This window comes from Haematobia irritans, chromosome 3, assembly GCF_050003625.1.
Source record: "Haematobia irritans isolate KBUSLIRL chromosome 3, ASM5000362v1, whole genome shotgun sequence".
Classification (NCBI taxonomy): domain Eukaryota; kingdom Metazoa; phylum Arthropoda; class Insecta; order Diptera; family Muscidae; genus Haematobia; species Haematobia irritans.
The window spans coordinates 138,946,313-138,960,703 of NC_134399.1; the positions used below are offsets into that span (position 1 = coordinate 138,946,313).

Sequence of the window (14,391 nt, forward strand, 5' to 3'; positions counted from 1 at the left end):
GATAGGTCGCTAAAAAATTTCTTTATTTTAAAGAAGCCGCATCTTTGGCTCGGAATCAATGCCAAAATCCTTAAGGGAAGGTCAAAATCTTTTGATCCAAGTAAACCTTTTGTTTGAGTGCAGATCAGATTCTAGATTTATGAGAACCCGCTTTGTTTGAGTTTTAGAGAAATCATAAACTATCGTGTATATGATGAAATACGCCTTGATTTTAAATCTAAAATCTGTAGATTTTTTCCGCCATTATTTAAATGAATACGATGAGTAAAATCTGTAAATTAGTTTCAAGCAATTTTCATGATCAGTGCGCCTGCTATACCCAGAAAGAAGTGTTTGCTTTTCTGAGGAACGAAATTTTAGACAAGCAAAGTTTTCTTTTGACACAAATTTTAGAGACAATCGTTGAATCGCTTATCAAAAATTCGGATTAGTTTGCTCTAAACGAAAATACTTTATAAGAAAGGGGAATTTCGTTTGTCTAAAATTTCATAAATATTTGTGGTCAGCCGGATTCCAGAAGTCCTAGAAATAAATTCGGGAGTTAGGTCTATATGGGGGCTATACCAAAACATGGACCAATACTCACCACCTCTGAGGCTGAAGCTATATATGGGAGCTATATCTAAATCTGAACCAATTTCAACCAAATACGGTGTGGATATTTATAATGTTAATTCTACTCCCTGTGCAAAATTTCGCGTAAATCGGAACAAAAGACTGGCCTCTGAGGCCATAGGAGTGTAAATCGGGCGAAAGCTATATATGAGAGCTATATCTGAATCTGAACCGATTTGACTTATTTTTTGCAAAATTTACGAGACTCACAAAATATTCGATTATACGAAATTGGAAGAAGATCAGTTGATAAATACGTCATTTATGACCAGATCGGTTATAAATATATATGACAGCTATATCTAAGTCTGAACCGATTTTTTTCCAAAATCAATAGGGTTCGTCTTTGAGCCGAAAAAGGACCCTATGTCAAATTTGAGGACGATCGGACTTAAACTGCGAGCTGGACTTTGCACACAAAAATACATGAACAGACAGACGGACATCGCTAAATCGACTCAGAATTTAATTCTAAGCCGGTCAGTATACTAAAATATGGGTCTATGACTACTCCTTTTCGGTGTTACATACAAATGCTCAAACTTATTATACCCTGTACCACAGTAGTGGTGAAGGGTATAAATATAGAAAATATTCTTCCTAATTTCCACGAAAAAAAATCACAATTAAAAATGTCTTTAGCGCTATACAAAGTTCATTTTAGCATAAAGAAGGGGTCACCTTTTTTTGAGTGTATTTATTTTAATATAATTAAATTATAGACAATTCAAATTAAATTTCATTTAGATTAATGTTATTGTGAATTTTGAGTCTTATTGAATTTTTGTATTTACAACTTTGTAATTTATGTTAATTTAATTTAATGTAAGTTAAAGAAATTTCGGTAGTTTTGATTTAAGTTGAATGTTATTTTATTTCAACTCGAAAAGCTAAGAATCTACTTTTTTATTTTAATTTAATATCTATAGTTTACTGCAATTAGGTGCAATTTAATTTGACTAACCCCCATTTTCTTGAAGCTCCGTTAATGCTACGTTAGCTTACTAACTTTTAAATCAATCTATGGACATATCTGTCATCTTGTCTATACATTCTATATGCCAGTTAGGAGCTTAACTGCTAGATATTTTTCAGTTAATGTTAACTGGAGAAAAGATATTTGCAATTCACTTTCTGTTAACAGGCAGTTAAAGCCTAACGGAGCTACATGAAAATGGCCGTAAATGTAATTCAATTAAATTTAAAGGAAATTGGATTTTTGTTTTTTAATTTAGTAAAAATATTAACGTGTCTTGAACATAATCCCAATTGAAGATAATTGCTTACATGAAAACAAAATGGTTACTGCAATGTTAACGCCCTTTTTTATCAAATCGAAAACAATCGAATGTATTAGTACATAATTATCACAACAAATAAGTTATTGTAATAATAATAGGGCTTACAAAACAAAAAAAAATAGTTGTAAAGGTCATATTTTTTTTATTAAATGTGGTAACACTCTTAAAATACTCGTAATGCCCCCATCGATGAAAATACAGACAAATCGTCATGCATACTTATAAAATAATAAAAAAAAGTTAAACAAATAAATTATTAAACATTTCTCCATAACAGCATCTTCTTTTCTTGCATATCATAAATTCAACGCTGGTTGACAATAGCTGAAGAAGTGATTATTATTTGATTAATTTCTATGAAGTTACGTTGAAAGCTTCCGTCATAACAAAAGGTAAAATTAATATCGTATTTGATTGAATGTTTTCATGTTTTCGTAGGTCAGTTTAAATTGGCCTGTGGGTTTAAACATTAAGCTATAAAATGACTAGGCAAATACGAATATGAGGTTTAAACAAATGTGAAGCGTGAAACTATCAACAAGTTTAAGACAACACGTAACATTTCTCTAGTTTTGCAAACGGAAAATAATAGTGTGCTTGTGACAACAATGGTGGTTTCAAAAATTATAATAGTTAGTATAACAGTTTAAATTTTTTTAGAAAAATTTCATTACACATAAGCTGCTTGAAAAAAAATTATAAACATTTTTTGTCAAAAGTTTACTGTAGTGTCTAAATGGCTGCAAGTGTACAAAATTCATGTTAAAGCTAAAATATAACAATTATTAAAAATACAAAATTGTTTACTAAAGAACTGCAATAATGCCAAAAGTATATTCTATCAAACACATTTTATAATAGTTACATTGAGTATACAACAAAATATACAAGTCAACATTAAGGCGGAATTTATTGTTAACAGAATAAGCCTAGTATTAAAATCACGTTTTGGTTCGAAAAACTGTTATACTCCGTACAAAAAATGTTTGTGCAGAATAACTGCGAAATCTTTGTTTTGAGTTTTTTTTCGAACAGATAGCGATACAACTGTTTTATTATTATTTCCCAAAAATAAGTTAATAACTCTGTGTGAGACCCCATTCACTTTGATAAATCCTGATAATCGTTTTACGCGGAAACAATTTTAGCACTAAGCATATTTCAAACGGGAAGAAATCCTTACACTGAAAAAAAAACATGGCCGGTTCCAAAGATTTTGTCTTTACTTTAATAATTTTGGTATTTATTCCGATTAAGACACAATTCTCTTTTAAATTTGGGTTTTGTGTACTTGCTTCTAGGAAGCAAATTTTAATTTTTCTTTTTTAAGCTTTTTGTTTTAATATGATATCAATGTCCTTTAAAAACGAGTTAACGACAACTTTATTTTGCAAATTCAGAGTCAACATCCAGTAGAATTATGCTATGTTTCAGGTAAAAAACGTCTTTAAAATAAAATTTTGAAAAACATGTCCTATATTTGAACGATTTTTTGCTTTGTTGTCCAGATGCAAAAAGACAACAAATTTAAAGACAATTTCATTAATTATAAAGAATTTTTTTCTGAATTATTAAAGTCAAGTTGACCTTAATCCAAAAAATTTTTCTTTCATCTTATGATACTCATTTTTAAGTCAAATCGCTTAATTATACGGACAACACGACTTCATTGAAAAGTGTATCGACTTTTGGATAAGGAAAAAACTTTGTTTTAGATAAATGCATCTTCTATGCTAAGCAAAATTTGCATTCGTAGTTTAAGGACATGAAACTTTTAGCCTCACGACAATATTTTTTTTTTCAGTGTAGTGTCACATCCTTAGTGTAACAGTTGACTAACGAAATCGTTCTAATAAATTACAGAACTTTTCCTTCATAAAATAAATACAAATAAATAAATACAAAGTAAATTACTCATAATTCGTGAGTCACAATATTTTTCGTGAATCACAGCATTTTTCGTGAGTCACGACATTTTCGTGCGTGAGTACAAATTTTCTTTTCATGAGTGTGCGTGAGTCCTACTAAACAATATCGTGCGTGAGTACAAATTTTCTTTTAATTTTTCGTGAATCGCAGCATTTTTCGTGAATCACGACATTTTCGTGCGTGAGTACAAATTTTCTTTTCATGAGTGTGCGTGAGTCCTACCAAACAATATCGTGCATGAGTAAGATTTTCCCGTCGTGGGTGTGCGTGTGCTTGAGTAAAATATTACTCACGTGCACACCTCTAACACAAAATCTACACTGCAAAATAGCATGCCCGGTTCCAAAGATTTTGTCTTTACACTCATAATTTTGGTATTGATTCCGAGCCAAAGGAGCGTAGAACTCAAGTAAGCAAATGTTTAGGACACATTTAAATTTTAAATTTAAGTCTTGCGTATTTGATTCCAGGAAACACATTTTAATTCATTCGTTTTTTCATCTTTTTTCTTCACGTGCTGTCAAAGTCCTTTAAAATCGTGTTAACGGCTTCTTAATTTACCAAATGCAGATTCGACTTCAAGTAGAAATTGTGCTATGTTTCAGGTAAAAACGTCTTGAAAATAAAATATTGAAACAAGTATATACTACTGTAAGTTCGGCCAGGCCGAATCTTATGTACCCTCCACCATGGATTGCATAGAAACTTCTGCTAAACACTGTCATCGGCAATCGAATTACTTGGGTTGCGGTAACACTTGCCGATGGCAAGGTATCTTAAAACTTCTTCACAACGTCTTCTCAATTGAAAGTTAGTCCATACGGGGTATATATAAAAAAGCCGATTAAATACGTACACTTTGACAAAATTTTCTATAGAAATAATATTTTGAAAAAAATTTCTGTAAAAATAAAATTTTTACAAAATTTTCTATAGAAATAACATTTTGACAAAATTTTCTATAGAAATACAATTTTGACAAAATTTTCTATAGAAATAAAATCGTGACAAAATTTTGTATAGTAATAAAATGTTGACAAAATTTTGTATAGTAATAAAATGTTGACAATATTTTCTATAGAAATAAAATTTTGACAATATTTGATACAGAAATAAAATTTTGACAAAATTTTCTGTAGAAATAAAATCTTGACAAAATTTTGTATAATAATAAAATGTTAACAAAATTTTCTATAGTAATAAAATTTTGACAAAATTTTCTATTGAAATAAAATTTTGACAAAATTTTCTATAGAAATAAAATTTTGACAAAATTTTCTGTAGAAATAAAATCTTGACAAAATTTTCTGTAGAAATAAAATCTTGACAAAATTTTGTATAGTAATAAAATTGTGACAAAATTTTCTATAGAAATAAAATTTTGACAAAATTTTCTATAGAAATAAAATTTGGACAATATTTTCTATAGAAATAAAATCTTGACAAAATTTTTTATAGTAATAACATTTTGACAATATTTTCTATAGTAATAAAATTTTGACAATATTTTCTATAGTAATAAAATTTTGACAAAATTTTCTATAGTAATAAAATCTTGACAAAATTTTGTATAGTAATAAAATGTTGACAATATTTGATATAGAAATAAAATTTTGACAAAATTTTCTGTAGAAATAAAATCTTGACAAAATTTTGTATAATAATAAAATTCTGACAAAATTTTCTATAGTAATAAAATTTTGACAAAATTTTCTATTGAAATAAAATGTTGACAAAATTTTCTATAGAAATAAAATTTTGACAATATTTTCTATAGAAATAAAATTTTGACAAAATTTTCTGTAGAAATAAAATCTTGACAAAATATTCTGTAGAAATAAAATCTTGACAAAATTTTGTACAGTAATAAAATGTTGACAAAATTTTCTATAGAAATAAAATTTTGACAAAATTTTCTATAGAAATAAAATTTGGACAATATTTTCTATAGAAATAACATTTTGACAAAATTTTCTATTGAAATAAAATTTTGACAAAATTTTCTATAGAAATAAAGTTTTGACAATATTTTCTATAGTAATAAAATTTTGACAAAATTTTCTATAGTAATAAAAATTTTGTATAGTAATAAAATTTTGACAATATTTGATATAGAAATAAAATTTTGACAAAATTTTCTGTAGAAATAAAATCCTGACAAAATTTTGTATAATAATAAAATTCTGACAAAATTTTCTATAGTAATAAAATTTTGACAAAATTTTCTATTGAAATAAAATTTTGACAAAATTTTCTATAGAAATAAAATTTTGACAATATTTTCTATAGAAATAAAATTTTGACAAAATTTTCTGTAGAAATAAAATCTTGACAAAATTTTCTGTAGAAATAAAATCTTGCTAAAATTTTGTATAGTAATAAAATTTTGACAAAATTTTCTATAGAAATAAAATTTTGACAAAATTTTCTATAGAAATAAAATTTGGACAATATTTTCTATAGAAATAAAATCTTGACAAAATTTTTTATAGTAATAACATTTTGACAATATTTTCTATAGTAATAAAATTTTGACAATATTTTCTATAGTAATAAAATTTTGACAAAATTTTCAATATTAATAAAATCTTGACAAAATTTTGTATAGTAATAAAATTTTGACAATATTTGATATAGAAATAAAATTTTGACAAAATTTTCTGTAGAAATAAAATCTTTACAAAATTTTGTATAATAATAAAATTCTGACAAAATTTTCTATAGTAATAAAATTTTGACAAAATTTTCTATTGAAATAAAATTTTGACAAAATTTTCTATAGAAATAAAATTTTGACAATATTTTCTATAGAAATAAAATTTTGACAAAATTTTCTGTAGAAATAAAATCTTGACAAAATTTTCTGTAGAAATAAAATCTTGACAAAATTTTGTATAGTAATAAAATTTTGACAAAATTTTCTATAGAAATAAAATTTTGACAAAATTTTCTATAGAAGTAAAATTTTGACAAAATTTTCTATAGAAATAAAATTTTGACAAAATTTTCTGTAGAAATAAAATCTTGACAAAATTTTCTGTAGAAATAAAATCTTGACAAAATTTTGTATAGTAATAAAATTTTGACAAAATTTTCTATAGTAATAAAATTTTGACAAAATTTTCTATAGTAATAAAATTTTGACAATATTTTCTATAGAAATAAAATTTTGACAAAATTTTGTATAGAAATAAAATTTTGACAAAATTTTCTATAGAAATAAAATTTTGGCAAAATTTTTTATAGTAATAAAATTTTGACAATATTTTCTATAGTAATAAAATTTTGACAATATTTTCTATAGTAATAAAATTTTGACAAAATTTTCTATAGAAATAAAATTTTAACAAAATTTTCTATGGAAATAAAATTTTGACAATATTTTCTATAGAAATAAAATTTTGACAAAATTTTCTATAGTAATAAAATCTTGACAAAATTTTGTATAGTAATAAAATTTTGACAACATTTTCTGTAGTAATAATATTTTGACAATATTTTCTATAGTAATAAAATTTTGACAATATTTTCTATAGTAATAAAATTTTGACAAAACAAAAATTTTATATAGAAATAAAATTTTGACAATATTTTCTATAGAAATAAAATTTTGACAAAATTTTCTATAGTAATAAAATTTTGACAAAATTTTCTATAGTAATAACATTTTGACAATATTTTCTATAGAAATAAAATTTTGAAAAAATTTTCTGTAGAAATAAAATCTTGACAAAATTTTGTATAGTAATACAATTTTGACAAAATTTTCTGTAGAAATAAAATTTTGACAAAATTTTCTATAGAAATAAAATTTTGGTAGATTATTTTTGTGGATCGGCTATATATAACTATAGACCGATATGGACCAATTTTTGCATGGTTGTTAGAGACCATATACTAACACCACGTACCAAATTTCAACCGGATCGGATGAATTTTGCTCATCCTCGAGGCTCCGGAGCTCAAATATGGGGATCGGTTTATATGGGGGCTATATATAATTATGGACCGATGGGAACCAATTTTTGCATGGTTGTTAGAGACCATATACTAACACCATGTACCAAATTTCAATCGGATCGGATGAATTTTGCTCCTCCAAGAGGCTCCGCAAGCCAAGTCTGAGCGTCGGTTTATATACATAAAAGTAGTGCGATATAGCCCATTTGCAATACCATCCGACTTACATCAATAACAACTACTTGTGCCAAGTCGATAGCTTGTTTCGTTCGGAAGTTAGCGTGATTTCAAAAGACGGACAGACGGAAGGACGGACATGCTTAATCGACTCCGAATTTCACCACGACCCAGAATATACACACTTTATGGGGTCTTAGAGCAATATTTCGATGTGCTACAAACGGAATGGCAAAGTTAATATACCCCCCATCCTATGGTGGAGGGTATAAAAGGTGTATCGTTGTATGGCTTTATATCAGAGAAATGCCTCATTTATGCTAAGCAAAATTCACATTCGTATTTTAAGGGCATGAAATCTTTAGCCTCACGACAATATTGTTTTCAGTGTAAGCCACTGTTTCAACTACTCCTCGGTCACAGATGTGTAATGTGGTTCAATGTTTCGTCTATAACGAAGCGATACTACCTGGAATTATGCTTAAACAGTCTCAAATGATGAAACGCCTACAGGTCCAGCTCCCGCATTCACATTCAGTTACCAGATCTTTGCCACTTTATCATTCATGGCACGGGCACCCGATGTGGGTCATTATAACCCGACATGCGTTGAAATTTGTTTCAAAAAATCTAACGGTAGTGAGTAATATTTTGCTCACGCTCACTTACGACGGCAAAATCTTTTTCACGCACGATATTTTTGGTATTGCGTGAGTCCTACGAAAAATTTCGTGACTAAAGAAGAATCACCTCATTGAAGAAAATGCGATCACTCACAATTGAGTCGAATGTTACGTTTGAAGTTTATTTTGAGAGTGCTTAAACGAGAATAATAGTTAAAAACAGCGTACGAAAACAAACAAAACAAAACGTTTCCAATTGTTTCGTTTCGTACAATCCACATGTCAAAAACGAAACAAAACGAAAACCTGACATAACGGCACTTGCCTTTCGTTTTGTATTGTTTTTGTTCGTGAGTGGAAACTAAACCTAAACTGAAAAGTACTGTGGTGCTTAGTAAAATATAGGAAACAAAACGGTACACATTAAATGCAAACGTTTCGCAAACGTTTGCTCATTCGTTAAGTCCTTACAAGAAGAAAAATCTTGAATTTTATTTTTATACCCCTCACCACTACTGTGGCATAGGGTATAATAAGTTTGTGCATTTTTATGTAACGCTTTGGTAACGATTGGTCTCAGAAAAGTCTGAAACCAATCGTTTAGTATACCGATCGTCTTAGAATGAAATTCTGAGTCGATATATCGATGTCCGTCTGTATATCCGTCCGTCTGACTGTATATGTAATTTTGTGTGCAAAGTACAGCTCGCAATTTAAGTCGGGTCGTTCTCAAATTTGGCACAGAATTTCACTTTGGCTCAAAAACAATCGCTATTGATTTTGAAAAAAAAAAATCGGTTCATATTTAGATATAGCTGCCATATATATTTTTCACCGATCTGGTCATAATTGACGTACTTATCATCGTCTTTTCTTAAAATTTCGGACAGCCAATTGGTTTGCGGCTCTCGTAAAATATGCAAAATATCAGCTAAATCGATACCGATTTAGATATAGCTCCCATATATATCTTTCGTCCGATTTGCACTTATGTAGCATCAAAAGCCAGAGTCTTGCCCTGATTTGCTTCAAATTTTACTCAGGGCGTACGGTTAATAGTTCCGATTTAGATATAGCTCCCATATATATCTTTCGCCCGATATGGACTTATATGGCCGCAGAAGCCAAAGTGTTATTCTAATTTGCTTGAACTAGGAATACAATTAGTAGTGTAGTCAAGTGTGATAAATTTTACTTAAATCGGCTCAGACTTAGATATAACTCCCATATATCGAATTCGCCCAATTTGGATTAGTATGACTACAGAGGCAAAAGTTTTACTCTGATTTACGTGAAATTTTGCAGAGGGAGTAAAATTAACATTCTAACTACGCTTGCTAAGTTTTGTTTAAGTCGGTTCAGATTTTGATATATCTCCCGAATATATCTTTCGACCGATTTAGACGTTTTACCCCTATTTACTTGAAACTTTGTATAGGGAGTAAAATTAAGGTTCTGGATATGCATGCTTATTTTGGTTGAAATCGGTTCAGATTTTGATGTAGCTCCCATACATGATGTTGATATAGCTCCCGTACATGTAACTTTTAAAGAATTTCTGTTCACATTCTTCTTCTGTTTACATTCATATCAGGGTGCGTATTTTTAAGATGACGCTCCAAATTACCGGCATGCCCACATAAAGTTTTATGGCAGTCTTCATTGTTACATATAAATGTTTTATTTTGATTGTCATACTCAAATAGTTGTCGTAATATATCATTTTTTGGATGCGGCATGATCGTACGAAGACACGGAGTACACTGATTTCACGTATTGGTTATGTCCCGTTGTTGTCATCGTTTCGCTCAGCAAACGTTTGCAAACGTTTTATTGCCGTTTCGTTACCGAACGAAACAACAAAACGACACAAATCCAAAGAGCACTAAAGCAATCGTTCCGTTTCGTCTCTTTTGCTTTTGAAATGTTTGTTGTTTTGTTTGTGACTACGTACAAAACGATTGACGAAAATTGAAAAGTTTGTGACTTTAAATGATACGTACCTCAATCGTTTCGTTTGTTTTCGTACACTGGTTAAAAACATTCGTCAACGAGAATAATATAGTAGTAGTACCTAGGGGTAAATGTATATTTGGTTTAAAGTTTTTTTGTTTTTTTGAAATTAAGAAAACCTTTTTTGCTTTGAAGTATCTGTTGTTGGACCGACGATCTATGTCCCAATCTTTAGCGTAGCTAGACAAACTTCCTAGGGGTGGCTATAGCCCCCTAGCTAAAAATTTATAGACTGAACTTATAGGTTCAATTAATGTTTTATTTCATAAAAATTAATAAAAAATTAGACATCAAATAACTCGACAATTAATTTATAATAAAGCAACTAAAAGTAGTTCCACACTTTTCCCAGCAAAAAAAATTGGGAGTTGTTCTAAAAGCACTTCGAAAAATGTCCTCACAAAGAAGTTAATTATTTTAACTACACAGGAAGCGTTTTACTTAATTTTTTTCATATTTTAATGTGTAATTTTTTGTTTTCTTTTTTCAAAAAGTTTAAAAAAGAATAAGAATAAATAAAATGGTACAAATTATTCAAATTTTGCCACAAAAATGATCAATTCATTATAGAAAACTCGATCATTTTTGAAGATATTCGAGGGAAAACGTTTCAAACAAGCTTTAGAATGCATTAAAAATTATAAAAAAATATAAAAATTATATAGTTGGGAAAATATCACAAAATTTTTTAATTCACATTCAAAACACTGAATTCGGATCACACCTTAAGAAGTGATGCAAACCCATTGCAACGGCTGTTGAAATGGTGTACATTCATCCTATGGCAAGTTCATATAACATTCATCGTTTCTCCGCCAATTTTTCACTTCCGTACCCAAAAATAAAATTTTCACTTCTTTTTTGGTGACGCTTTTTTTGCAGCATTATTAAGATATTAATTTATGAAAGAATAGTTTTAATATCAATTACTATTTTTTTAATTAAATTGACTAAACTAAACAAAATAATAAAGGAGCTTTAGTTATTAAACAAACTCGTAAGTTCAACCACAGCTTTATTTCATAAATATCAGACTTCAAACATTGCCATCGGCAACTGCTACCACAACCCAAGTAATTCGATTGTGCATGAAAGTCTTTAGCGGAACTTTGTGCGGTTGTATATACTTCATTAATTTTTATAAAAATGGAAAATCGTAAATAGGTTTTCAAATTCTGGGGAGCCTCCTCCCCAGAGGCCTTCCTACGCTTATGGTCCCAATTTTAATTCAAAGAAGCAGCATTTTTGACTGAGAATCAATACCAAAATCCCTAAGGGAAGGTCAAAATTTTTGAATTCAAGTAAACGTGTTTTGAAGTGTACGTGAATATATCGCAGAGAAGAAAATAAAAAGTCGATCAATAATATCTGTATCCTAACTTTAATTTTATATATCCTAGAATGTCTATATTTCAAACATTCCGAAGGTTTGACTTGAAATTAATACCAAAATCCTTAAGGAGACGTCAAAATCTTTGGACCCAAGTAAATGTTTTTGAGTGTACATATATATAAAATGGAAACGTTTATTTATTGACTTTTCGCCTTTATTTATTAATTTTTGAATTTTCTTTCAGCACAATTTTTTATTTTCCCTTTGAAATATAATTTATTTGCTGAATCCTTTAATATTTTCTATTTCAGGCTACCTATGTTTGTTTAATTTCTATTAATTTCCTGGAAAGCGCACCCACCTTTGCAGGGGATGAGTTTGTTCATATTAAAGTTCATGTGCCGGAAAATTTCGCACCTCCTCAAATAAATCCAATTGAAAATCACAACATTCACCATCATAATAATCATCGCAAGAAACTCCATAATCCTGCGTCTCATTTGGACACAGGACCGATATTGGAAAATGTGATATTATCTGAATTGGATAATCCTGAAAGTGGTTACGAAGACGACGATGAGGAAGATGAGAACACTAACACTTATAGAGTTATTGAGGAAAAATCAAGGAAGTCCCAAGGAGGACGTTATAGTTCCAGATCACATAATTCAGTGGGAAAGATTCGTATAATTCCAAGTCACTCTCAGGCTCATGGTGTGACAGTTAAAGTGGTGGGGAATTCACGGTCACCCCATAGAAGACATAAAACAAAAAAACCAAAGGATGGAATTATAAAGGTAGTGCATGCTGATGATGATAACCATCAGCATTATAGTGCACATGAGGATTATGGAAATCAACCAAGTGGTTACTTAAAACACAAGCCTCACGATAGTCGTCATCACTATCATAAATATCAGGTTAAAGAGAACACACATGATTCTGAGTCAGAAGATTACAATGACTCTGATTCCGACTCTGAGATAAATCGCGATCATCACCATAGTGGCTATGAAAATTCTCATGGCAAATATTTCTATGAAAAACCAAAGACTCACTATGATTACAGTCCTCCACCACAACACAAGGAAAGACTACGAATTGAACCCAAAGGTTATCCCCGATATAAACCGAAATATTCAGATTATTCGTCAACAGAACCTCATCATGTTGGTTATCGTCAATCTTCAACATCGTATACAGATAATGTTGATTGGGATAATGACCTGGAATATAAGAGATTTTTGCCAGAGTACTCCAAATATGCGGAATATGTGACACAGGAAAATTCCAAAAATTCATATGCTTCAAATCCACCGGATAATCGCTATAATGACTTTTATCAATATAATTCGCAGAACACTCGATCTGGATATGGTGGTCAAGCTCCATCATTGTATGCAAATGCAGCATCACTTCAATCTCCCATTTCATCATCGAATGGACCTTTCTTTCCACCTGAAGATTTATATGAACAAAATCTTCCCACCACAGATCATGCTCCTGAATTCCATGGATCTCCTTTATCAGTACATAAAAATACCCTCTTCGATGATTTGCCACCGGAAACAGTATCCAATATAAATTCTAAATTAAAATCTAATATTGATTGGCCGGAGGGAATAGGCAAAGCATATACTACAGAAACATATACTGGCTACGATAGCTACAGTGCTGATCATGTTCAGGGTTTGAATAGTGGTGGCTATCAATATCATTCGCCATACAAATGAAGTCGTATAGTCTATGCATTGACTATGATTCGAAAGCTGTTTTCTTTGAAGAGTACAAACTTACAAAATAAGCCAATTAATATTATTGTTTTTTAAATGAAAATAACAAACTTTGTAATTTGTTAAAATCTTAACTATTAGTATATTTATTTAATTGCTATAAATTTTATTTATTTAAAGACTAAGGCAATCTAAAAAAAAAAGAAAAACAAAACATATTCCAATTTATTTTGGTTGGCTACATCAGATAAATGACCCTGCATGAATTACATTCTCCCAACTACACTTTATAGCTTCATTACTAAACCATTATTACTTAATAATTATTTTGGAAGATGATGTGCTGATTAGCCATGATTGAAACCATTATAAATCCTACATTAAATTGTTGATAGTAATAATAAGTAACTTAATTAGATCGTTTGGCCAGGCCGAATCTTAGTAAGCAACCCCATTATACAAAAAAAAACTTTTCTCTGTTGCCTTTGATGCCAATAGTCGGTATATCTTCGGTTGGCGAACGAATATTTATTACTATCGAATTTTTTACCGAACACAACATTTTTCGTTATCAATTTGTAATAGACCACATAATTTTTATATCCTCCACCATAGGATGGGGGGGTATATTAACTTTGTCATTCCGTTTGCAACACATAGAAATATTGCTCTAAGACCCCATAATCGATATGAGCATGTCCGTCCGT

At 29.5% G+C, this 14,391-nt stretch overlaps 1 protein-coding gene across 1 annotated transcript; it reads left to right on the forward strand.

Moving 5' to 3' along the window:
* The first annotated feature begins 2,448 nt into the window (after positions 1-2,448).
* Positions 2,449-13,838, forward strand: LOC142229199 (uncharacterized). Its single transcript, XM_075299738.1, has 2 exons — positions 2,449-2,548; positions 12,263-13,838. The coding sequence occupies exons 1-2, from the start codon at positions 2,525-2,527 to the stop codon at positions 13,682-13,684; spliced, it is 1,446 nt and encodes a 481-aa protein (XP_075155853.1). The 5' UTR covers positions 2,449-2,524; the 3' UTR covers positions 13,685-13,838.
* Positions 13,839-14,391: the final 553 nt, after the last annotated feature.